Genomic DNA, 11681 nt, shown 5'->3' with positions numbered 1-11681 from the left:
GTATATGCTCATACTTTTCATGTTCATACTTTTCAGTTGGCCAACATTTCTATAAATCCTTTGTTTTTATTGGTCTTCAGTAATATTCTAATTTTCTGATATGATGAATTTGAGATTTTCATTTGTTGTCATTTGTAATCATCAATATTAAATGAAATAAACATTTGAAATATATGAGTTTGTATGTAATGTATGAATATAATATACAAGTTTCACTTTTTAAATGGAATTACTGAAATCAATCTACTTTTTCATGATATTCTAATTTTATGACCAGCACCTGTATTTTACCATCAGTTTTAGGACCATCTGTTTATTTCACTTCATTTCTGATTTTTCCAGTTTGAGCTGTTTAATTTAGACAATAAAAGATAGATTACATTTAGTGTGAATGTCTCTTATTTTTATATAAATTACTGTGAATATAAAGTAATAATCATAAAAGACAAGGTGTTTTGTTTTTATAAAGGGACACAAAACATTTTTATTTAAAACTATGTTGTTCAAAGATCATAAAGAGCTGTGTAGCTTTGTTTTTGTACAACTAAATTTACAACTCAGTTTGTTTTAAAATAATTCATTTATCAGACTGTAAACTTTGCTCCCCTCAGCTGAATGAAAAGAAATTAACAGTCGATGGTGGAAAACCTGATGAAGAAAAACTGAAAGGATTAGAGTGAGAAATGTTTCCCATCATAGATGCTCCTGTGGGTTCTGTTTGTGCGCACTTACGTCGGTTGTTACCGGCTGTGCAGGCGAGCTGCTCCGCCAGGCTGTTTGTGATCGTCTCCTGCTGTAGCGGCAAGAATTTTCTCAGTGGAAAGAAGGAAAGAGCAACGCCACACAGAGAGCATTCTTACAGCAGAACAGCCCAGACACCCACTTTAATTTCAGGAAGAAATATTAAAGCCTAACTTACACAAGTAGAAACTATACTTCAATCCATAAACAAGCTTGAAAAACAAATAAATTGCCTGCTTTTCCTCATAGTCTAAAAGACTCTCACACAGTTAAATTAAAAGACTTTGACCAATTTTACTAAAAAATTATTTATGTATCAATATCCAAATATCTGACTCACTGCTTTCACGTGAGCCTTACACCAAAACATCAAAATTTAAATCAGCCTTTCCTCTGTGGTTGGAATGACTTGTGCAGTTTTTAAATGAAACATAAAGGGACTGATGTAGAGTTGTGTGAGGGGTGGAACCGTTTATTAAATCCGTCGTTTGGTTCAGTTGAGTTTTTTTTTTCCTAGTTATACTTTTTTTCTATTTTGTGCAGACTTCAGAGATGCCATACATTAATAACAGATAATCCACCATTTGCACTTTTTAAAAATATTAGTTATTCTCAAGGATGTGTCAAAGCAAACAAACAAACAAAAAATGTTTGCCTCTAAATTTAGTTTAAAACATGACCAGTTATTCCATGTCAAAATTGAACAGAATAACGTTTCTTGACAATTATTGAACATTTTGTAAATGTTCAGACAAAAGTCTAATTTGTCCTAAATGACCATATTTATCAAAATGTTAACTGTGCCATATTCTTACAAAAACTGTCTGAGATAATTAATGAATTAATGCTCTGACCTGTCATGTTTTAATGATTGTAAGTCTAGTTCTTCCTCTTTTGTAAAAGTTCTCCTCATATCAACCTAATATTCACTCTTATTTTTCTTAGTTTTTACATTCAAATGCTATAAAATTATTATAACTGTGCCTCCTTTTGACTCACAGATGATGATGATGAGTACATCGGTGTTTGGTTGACTATGATTTTTACTTTTTTATCGAAAGCTGTTAATTTTGCTTTAACATTCTGTTGAGGCTTCACCCAAACAGTTAGCTTCATAACTTTTTTTTTTTTTTTACAGTAAAATGTCTTTCTCCACTCATAAAGCTGGAAAGTATTTAATAAACTTGTGCTTCATTTCTCATGAACAGTTGTGAGAAGTGTCTGGCTGCAGGCAACATCCTCGAGCCCAGCTGCTTTCAGGGCTTTTCTGGTTGACACGTGCTGAAACACGTGTTATCCTCAATTTTCTTTTGCATTATGCACTACCTTAATTTTACCCTAACTCCTAACCTGGAGTTTATTGTGTTCTTTGTTTTGTACATGGGAGGGAAAGGGGAAATCAATAAAATAAATAAAACTATATATATATGGCCAATATTTTCTGTCAGCATTACAATGCAGCATAAATGTGAAATACAGCTCAAGTTTATTTGCATAACTTTTATTACTAAATATGGACAGTATACACGCAGTCCTTGGCATTTTTTTTTTTTTTTTCACAAAATAATAAATATTCAGCTCCAGTATGAAACACCTTGTAAAACATGTCAGTATTAAGCATTTGGTTTTAAGTCCAGACTGGCTTCAGATGATTAATTAAAATTCTACCGTCTGATTCAACCATAAACCCAAGTTCGAGTGTTGTCTAAACGTAACACAGGCAGGGGGTCTGGATCTAAATCAGTGCTCTCTGGAGACAACTTATCTCTATAGAAAGAGTCTGCATAGAGTTTTGTTTATGTGACAGACTTTTTACCTCACTTCAAATACAGCCAAGGTTGTTAATTAACAGCTTTCTTATTCTGTACATTAGACGAAACAGTGGACACTGACATATACAGAAATTTCAGTTCAATCGTCACCATAAATGTTTTCTACAGGAGAACATAAAGATGTCTCTGTTCACTCTTCGTCACTGCAGATTTGTTCTGATTTAAGCTAATTAAGCGTTTTATTTCTCCATGGTCGTTCTCCGTGACCTAAATAGACAAATACAACCGTCGCTCTGTGTCTCCTCACACAACGGCCTGAACTCGCCTGTAAAGTTGCAGTTATTTTAAGGGTGAGGAAAACAGATGACATCCATTAATTTGCTGGAAAATTCATTACTGCTCACAAATGCAATGTATACGGTAAAAACACGGCTTTTACCCAGCTTTAAGGAAGAAGTGAAAGTATGCAGTGTGTGATCCGTGGCCCTGCACCAAACAAGTGGTCCCTTTGGAGCTTCAGGAGGTCAAATGTGAAAAACTTGTCACTTCTTAGTTTATTTTTGAGTTTTTTTGTTGTTGTTTTTTTTGTCTTTATTATCATGTTTGTTGAAGTTCCACTTTTTAAAGCTGCATTATTTTATGAGTAATACACTTTATATTTACTTTCCTGTCACTGACAGTGCTTTACTTTAGTCATGAAAGCTGTTAACGATGGATGTAACCGTATGCCAGAGTCACGGTTTGGTACGCACCTCATTATAAGGGTCACGGTTTTGTACAGGTTCAGTACAACAGGAAAGCAATAAATAAAAACAAAAATCAAAATGCTACATTTTTGTTTTTTAAATACTTTTCCAGAAGCAGAGATAGAAATACAGTACACCCTTGTTAATAGGGAAGTTCTAAGGTAGGTCATGTATAGCAAATTAGTATTTGTCAACTGGTAACTTTACTATAAAATAAAAAAACAATCAAGGTGCACTGTCTTTTTCATCCAATCTGAAGTGTAAACAGAAAACCCATAAATGATAAAAAGTCTGAAAAACTCCAAAAGATTATCTCCTGTAGCACGGTCATGAAGACCAGACTAAAAAAAGATCATAAAGAAACAGAATCCGCACAATTTTTTTTTTGTCATATTGATGGTAATACGTCCTTAAATAAACATTTGTACGCAAAATTTGTGACCTGATGCCAGTTGCCACGTGCGTTTACTTCCAACAACAGCTGAAGTGACTGAAAATACACACTACGGGCAGCCTAATGCAGATTGATCATGTAACTCAAGCTTCTGTGTGATTTTTGGTGGATTTAGTCAAGATTTGTTTACATTGAGTTTGGATCTGCATTTCAAAATTCATTCATTATATCTGGAAGTCTATGGATGTAAACTCTTTCAAACTGCACCATTTGATAACCTTTTGTATGTTTAATTTCACACCTTGCAATGAGCACCATTTGGAAAATATTACACAAAATGAAATAACTCAAGAACCTAGGAGTGTTTGCCTCCCATATTTTGAACTGAACATGATGCAAAATAAAAAGCAATACAAAACTGAAAAATATCTCTTGATGTGAAGATAAATAAAAAATAAAATGTTTAAAATAGCATGGCAGGGCAGTGGTTAGAGCTGTCTCCTTACAGCAAGAAGGTCGCAGGTTTGCTTCCCGGCTGGGACCTTGCTGTGTGGAGTTTGCATGTTCCGGTTTCCTCCCACACTCCAAAAACATGCATTTTAGATTAATTGGTAACTATAAATTGTCCCTAAGTGTGAGTGAGAGAGTGAATGGTTGTTTGTCTCTATGTGTCCCTCTGATAAACTTGCAACCCTGCCCTACCAGCACCCCAATGATTCAGAAAAGAAAAAGCAGGTAAATAAAATGGATGGACGTTTTAATACTCAAACCTAGCTTCTCAGTTAGTTGAGTGCTAGTGTGAGAATATGATACTTGATATCAGGGATACTGAATAAATATATAAATGACACTGATAGTACTTTTTTATGACGGTCTATTAGAGCCATTTAAAAAAACAAAAAATGAGCAAGGTTTTTTTTTAATTTATTTTGTGAATAAAGTGTCAGTTTATTTGACAGAAAGAAGTTGCTTTGTTGCTAAAAAAAAGGTGATCAAGATGTATACCAGTGGAAATGAACCCTGATGTGCTGACTATTTGATTCATTTGTTATTATGTTTGTATTTGACGAATACGGGGGCACTTTTATTGACTTTAACTAAAAATAACAGCAGTGTTTTAGTTGCAGCAGTCCACGATGCCTTTTGTTACTGCCACTGCAGCGGAACTTACAGAAACTAATAAAATCTTTCACAAGAAGAGTCTCAAACACATACATTTAGTATTGACTAAATACTCTCAGAATTTTCTGTGGTCAAGGTTGCCATATTTGTTTTACTAAAGTACAATAATGTAAGCTTTTTTCATGAGCTTTAGATGCATCTCTTATCTCCCTCTGATCCAAGATCACTTGTAGTGCAGAGGTTTTTCATACATCCATTCTTTTTTCTTCATGGAGGAGCTATCTCTAAAGGTTGCTACACAAACAAACACTGTCACTCACACCTAGGGACAATTAAGTTACCAGTGAATCTAACGTGCATGTTTTTATGTCTGTGGGTGACTGGATGTGACTAAAGTATTCCTTTTTTTGTCCTTCATCTGTCCTTAACATCTGTACCAAATACAAATACATGTACTATTACACCATTACTGTTACCTAAGTTCACTTAAATTATCAAAGTTTTTTCAATTCATGTGATGAGTTGTGTAGCAATGTACCAACCATAAGGCATTTTTTGGTTTGCTTTTGTGGTAAAACAAAAAGAAGAAAGAAAACATTTTCACTGGACATGAAGTGTTTAATAGAAACAGTTTAGAGACATAAAGAAAATAGGAACAAACAAAGATTTTCTGAGACAAGAAACTTTTGAACTCTTTTACAGGCTGCAACATAACTGAAGAAGTTACTCATTTTGAAATAATAAGCAGAATTTTTTCAGTCGCTATGCCTGGCATTTACATTCTGTTGATTTTTTTTTTTCTGAAGCATCGTCAGAAAACTCCAGAACAGATGGACGAAAAGTGTCTCATTATAAATTATAATGTTTGATGCATAAACTGGCACATCTGGTTGAAATAATCAGATTCACTTTCAACTGTTACATTCTGTATCTTATTTTTTCTGTTTTTTGTTTTTATGAACACATATGCTCTTGTCTGTCTGTAAGAGCCCAGTGATGTCAACAGTAAACCTGAACTTTTATATATTAGAAATGACATCTTTACTCTGCAGTTTCAAACAGATCAGGGCCAAAGTTTTGTCTGAACAAAACGTTTTGTATCTCTGCTCCTTCCTTCACCCTTCTGCTTACAACCTAGAGTTCACTGTATAGAAAGGGATCTAATAAAACAAAGAATGTCTCAGGTCCTAATGTACCTGAAAGAGAGGACTGAACTAGTGAAGAAACTTTGGTGTATCTCTTTGCCTCCTCTGATCGCCTCTAGTGGGAGAAACTGTGCTGTGAAGATATGAATCAGAAAGAGGAAGTCAGGATCCATGGTTTAGGAAATGAGTTGAACAATTATTTGCTGATGGTTTGGCAGGCGTTCAAAGCTGAGGTGTGATAGTGTGACCAGTCGATGACTGAATCCACGTCTGTGTTGGTTTTGGAGGTTTCTTTATGTATTTGAGTGTTTTTAAAGGGAAGTGGTTGAGACACAGTTTTGTCATATGTTGTGTGACTGCATGGACAGTCAGTCATTCACTGATTTATTCATGCAGTTTACCCAACCGCTTTATCCTGTTTGGGATTGGCACAGGTTGCAGAATTGGGCGTTGTGCACAAACAAGACAAGTTGCTAGTCCATCAGTGGAAATCACACTGAAACCACAAGTTAATGTGAAAATTAATGATCAGTGCAAAATTCTTATTTTTAAACTGAGGAAGGAAGCTGGAAGAGTTTTAGGAAACCTGTCCACGCTCAAGGAAAACATACCAACACAAACACAAACGTTGGCATGCAAGGCAACTGGCGATATGGTTACTTCAAGGAATGCTACTTTTTATTTTTATCAAAAGATGCTTGAATAAAAGACAACTGAGTATTCAATTTAAGTTAAATCTATGCAAAAAGAAGTACAAAGCAATAGAAAGTGCCTTATTTAATGTGTGCATAAATGGGTTTAAGGTGAAGCAAAATATACATTTGCACTTTACACTACTGCAGATGCTGTCATGTTAGTTGTGAAATAAAAGCTTAAACTAAGACCTGATCAGTTTTTATTAAACCTAAACAACTTGTAAATGTGAATGGGGGGAAAAAACAACATAATAATTGTGCAGAAGTTCTGCTTCAGAGACAGAAAACCATATCATCCAAACAGAGGGAGAAAACAGTTAACAGTTTTCTGTTTTGGCTGCTGACCTCAGCAGGTGTCAGGAATAATCCTGATGGATAACAAACGGAAACGTCTCACATGGTTATCGGCGCCAAAAGTGTCGAAGGAACGCAAGGGATCCTGTTTGGTATGCACGAGTGGTAATCCTGAAAGATGAATCATGGAGCTGTAATCGCAGTTGTTAGGATTACACAATAGGCCTCACTTCTTTGCAAGGAATGTGGGGGAATTAGAATATGACTGTGTGTGTGTGTGTTATAGTGTATCCATTAGTGTTGCAAGCATAAATTGGCCAAAGAATCTTTGGGAGAAGTGAAAAAAGAGAATATAATGACAGAGAGGAGTGGTGATAACAGCAAAGGGATAATAAAACGGAGGAGTGGTAAAAAGATTTTATGAGTTGATGAGAAAGAAAAAGAAGAAGTAGAACAGACAAGTGAAGATGAAGAGATAGGAATGAGAGAAAAACCAGAGAATGTAAGCACAGTAAAATAGGAAAAGGAAATGGTAAGATAAAAGTACTAAAAATAACAAAAAACAATACAAAACAAAACAACGGAAACTAAAAATAAGAGAAAAAAGCGTATAGTGGAGAGTATAGGACATAAATCTGGGATTGATTGGCAAGAAAACAAAAAAGAGAAGGCTAAATCAAAAGAGGAAACAAGAAACAGAGATGAGAAGAGAGGAGAGGAACGACCGTGGGGAGAATCTGAACTTGGAAGTAACTGATATGGAGTTTTGGGGGGTGGAAATCAAAAAGAGAGAGGAAAAAATGAAAACTTAAAAAAAGAGACAAGAGGAGAATGTTGCTTTTGATACCAGGGTGCTGAGGGGTAATTTCTGTGTGTGTGTGTGCTGAGGGGACAGTCTGAGGTACAATAGGGGCCTGACAGGACTACAATGGAGACTCTGTTAGAATGCAGGTAGTGTTGGGGCCACCCTGCAGTCTCCCTACATGGCCCCAAGGCAACCCCTGACACACACACACAAGACCAAGACTTCTAAACATGATAAACTTCAGTGAATGTGCATGAGTTCATGTTCCACACACACACACACACACACACACATTCACATACACACTATCAAGCAACCATGAGTGTGCCAGCATTTTCACATAAACGCATTTAATGATGCAGACAATGTATCAGAATATCAGAAACTTGTTGATCATGACTCATATATACTTCTCCAATGAAAAGATATATAACATGCACACATATACTTTTAGAAGCACAACAAACGTACGTCCCTGCTTGTTATATTACATAATGCATATACTGCCTATGAGCTCTCCCTTTTTTTCTTCTCAGCTGTCTTTATCAGAACGTTCTTATCTCTGCCCAGGAGGTAAGGTTTTAGGTAGATTAGGTTTGTCTGTCCATCTGTTTGTAAGCTTACTTAAAAACTAATGAACAGATTTTTATGAAATTTTTCAGAAGATGTTGGGGTTGTCACAAAAAGCAAGTGATTAAATTTTGCCGCAACTTTTTAATGATTCTATGGCCTTGGTGGCTGTTTGTGCTCTCCGGGTGCTTCTAGTTTCTATAAGGGAGGCCGATGCACAGAAGAACTTCAGCTCCTTGTCACATGTGGTCAGTTGTGAGCAGAAGCAGGACCAAAATGCAGATTCAGGATTTTAAGCTTTAAGTAAATTGCGGAATTCAAGAAAACCTGGTTCTGCTGGAGGTTTCTTCCTGTTAAAAAGGAGTTTTTCCTTTCCACTGTCGCCAATGTGCTGCTCAGGATGAGACACTGTGATGAAGTAAAGATTCTACGCAATCTGCTGCCTTCCTTAGATAGAAAACTGTTTCTAATTGGCTTTTATAACATAGGCGAATGCTTTGTACAGTGCTTTGAGATAACTTTAGTTGTGAACTGGCGCAATAGAAACAAACTAAATTGAATTGAAACCCAAATAAACATATACCTGCTTTAAAGTACAGACAAACCGCCTTGTTGCTGAAAAGTGCTATATAAATAAATTTGAATTTGACTTGACTTGACCAAGACCTAGCATTTGTTCAAGGAATGTATGTCATCTGCTACCTCTCATGCCCTAGTTTTAAGCTGAGATCATCTTACGTTAGGAAATTAGGAAGTTTGAGTTTGAGTCGCTCAATCTCACATGCTACTGGAAGATCTTGCACAATGTTTTAGCACTGATAGCATGTGTCAGAGATTGCTCTCAGCTGCTATCTCATCAAATTTTAGTGGAGAAGGTTATAGTAATTTTTGTGTTTTCTTAGTTCATTGGCTGTGGCAGCCATCTTGAATGTGGTTGACTCCTAAAGTTAATAATTTGTAGATGTGCATTTAATGTTTAGGCCTACAGTTGATGTTACCCACATAGTGCAGTACAGTCTCTATTTGGCTCAGAGAAGCTTGTCCTCTCCTCTCTTAAGCTTGTTTTCATAAAAATATATTGTTTATATAACACTGTCTGGCCAAGATGAGGCATTAGTGGGTTAAAGGGGTGGCCATTGGTGCTCCTGAGATGGGGATTTTCTATACAAATACCAAAATCAAACTCCACTTATCCTGCACATCGCTGACATAGGATTTGTGCTAACCCTTTTTGATGATTGCTCTAAAACAAAACCCTTGCTTGTATTGTGTAGGAGTTACAGCAGAACATTATAAGTTACTTCTACAGGTATCTTATTCAGTATAAACTATATCTTATGAATTTGGGTAATATTTGATGGTAAACTCAGGTTTTAGATTTGTCTCATTTCATTTTTATCTCCAGTAAAGATCTTAATTAATGTACACTGATCAGAGGAGTGACTCCAACAAGCAATTCTACAATATGTCTCAATAATTTGGAGCAAAAGTTCCTTTTTTCCTCTTCTTTTGTCTGCTGACTTTAGGGGTTGCCACGACAGACCATCTGACTTCATCTCCATAAACCTCTAGCATGCAACCCTCCCCATATATCCAGGCTTGTGGTTCTTCATGGCTGGGTTAAACTACTTCTGCATTAAAATATTAGTTAAAAAAATAGGGAAAACCCTGAAATAGATCATTCTTAAATGAACTTGATATTTCCCTCACAACAGCTACAGTTAAGTCAGATCTTTATAAAATACACATTTAATCTGTTTTTTTTTTTTTCCTTTCTAGTGGGGGATTTCTTTGAATGACAGGCAAGTGTTGGCATTATCGCTTTTGTCTTTTGTCGTTGCTGCAGTGCAATTTACTACCTGAACGATATGAAAAAAGGAATCTAACTGGTGTCGTCCCACAAACCTCCCAAGAATGTCTAAATCATAACCTGACAAAAGCTTTAAACAGCTACTTATTTTCAAAGGTTAACTCAAAGTAATTTTATTGTTCTTGTGAGCAGACAGTAGGTTACAACATGTAGAGACAAGACTAGGGATAATAAGTAGTAAGATGTAACAACAAGTCAGGAGATTTATGAGAATTGAGGAATGAGAGTTTTTCAAAGGGCTTGTGCTGGCCTAACAACTGGTTTTGTATTTTTGGAAGAATTTGTTGGAGGTGCGCTTTGATTCAGGGATTTTGTACAATCCTTTTTTTTAAAAAAAAAGGGCTTACATGCTTTAATCCAAGAAGGCAAGTTCACCCACTTGTTGCTTTCTTTGAAGAACAGTGGAAAATCAAAATATGACAATTAATTTTTTTAGCCGTTTATGCTTGTCTTCAAAAAAGATGACAAAAATATGATTCTCTAATGACTTCAAACTAAAAGCCTTTTGAATTGTTTTTCCAGGTACGCCAGAGGCCCTGGAGGAAAAGGAGCGCCAGCTTTCGACCATGATTGGTCAGCTGATCAGTCTGAGGGAGCAGCTTCTTGCCGCCCACGATGAGCAGAAAAAGATGGCCGCCTCTCAACTGGAGAAGCAGAGGCAGCAGATGGAGCTGGCCAGGCAGCAACAGGAGCAGGTAGGAACGGCCGGAGGATGGCACACCAAATGATGAACTGAAAGAACTGTGTAAAGGGCTTGGAAAGAAAACCTGTTTTAAAGTTTTAACATTGCTTGAATTTACTGAACATAAAATTATATTGTAGTCATGAGCAAATCAGAACTGTTAAGACATGTGGCAACATATATGAGTGTTGGATTGATAAAGGTGTTAACCTGATCAACTGAATGTAACTTGTATTTTTTAATATGACCTATTAGGTACACAGTAGGGTTGGGTGGCAACATTTTTAATACTGATAAGCATTCTTTCAATTATAGCTATGTTTGCTGACTAGAAAGACTTGTGATGTTGGTTTATTGCTGACTATAATTCAGGACATTTAGGGGTTGCCAATGAATTTCTAATATTGCTTTCTTAAAGTAAAGATCTGATAGACAATTATTATGTTGTTATTGCTAACTTGTTGCAAAACAAAGTGATTTAAACAACAAATAAATAAAAAGCGGTTCATAATGTGCCAATAACATTACAGAATTATCATGTCAGAATCTGAATGAAACTAAATTTTGGGCTCTATCAAGTAGGTGTTTCTTCTTTTCAGCCTCTGACTGTCACTGCCCTATTGGTTGTGAGAGAAAGTGAAATGTTTTAATAAATTTGGCCTACATAGTTTGTAGTACTTCTGACTTTAAAGGTTATTTTTAAGGGCTATAAAATGATCAGGTTGCATATAATAGAAGGATCAAAGGAATGTGCTGTCAACATGGCAGCAGAGTTGCTGTTTATACATTGAAATGCACTTTACTTCCTGCAGTCCCTATCTTAAACAGTAGTCATCACTACAAAA

At 35.9% G+C, this 11681-nt stretch overlaps 1 protein-coding gene across 3 annotated transcripts in view; it reads left to right on the top strand.

Annotated features, from left to right (window-relative positions):
• LOC108248196 (transcription factor SOX-6) overlaps positions 1–11681 on the top strand; it is a 128955-nt gene that overhangs the window by 70773 nt on the left and 46501 nt on the right. For all 3 annotated transcript variants that reach the window (XM_017436814.3, XM_017436813.3, XM_037978111.1), the window contains one exon: positions 10677–10849. In XM_017436814.3, coding sequence (XP_017292303.1) covers positions 10677–10849 — 173 coding nt within the window. The remainder of the gene's footprint in view (positions 1–10676; positions 10850–11681) is intronic.

Source organism: Kryptolebias marmoratus, linkage group LG11, assembly GCF_001649575.2.
Source record: "Kryptolebias marmoratus isolate JLee-2015 linkage group LG11, ASM164957v2, whole genome shotgun sequence".
Lineage (NCBI taxonomy): Eukaryota > Metazoa > Chordata > Actinopteri > Cyprinodontiformes > Rivulidae > Kryptolebias > Kryptolebias marmoratus.
The sequence above is the reverse complement of the archived record's forward strand: the minus strand, read 5'-3'. Positions and strand labels throughout refer to the sequence as shown.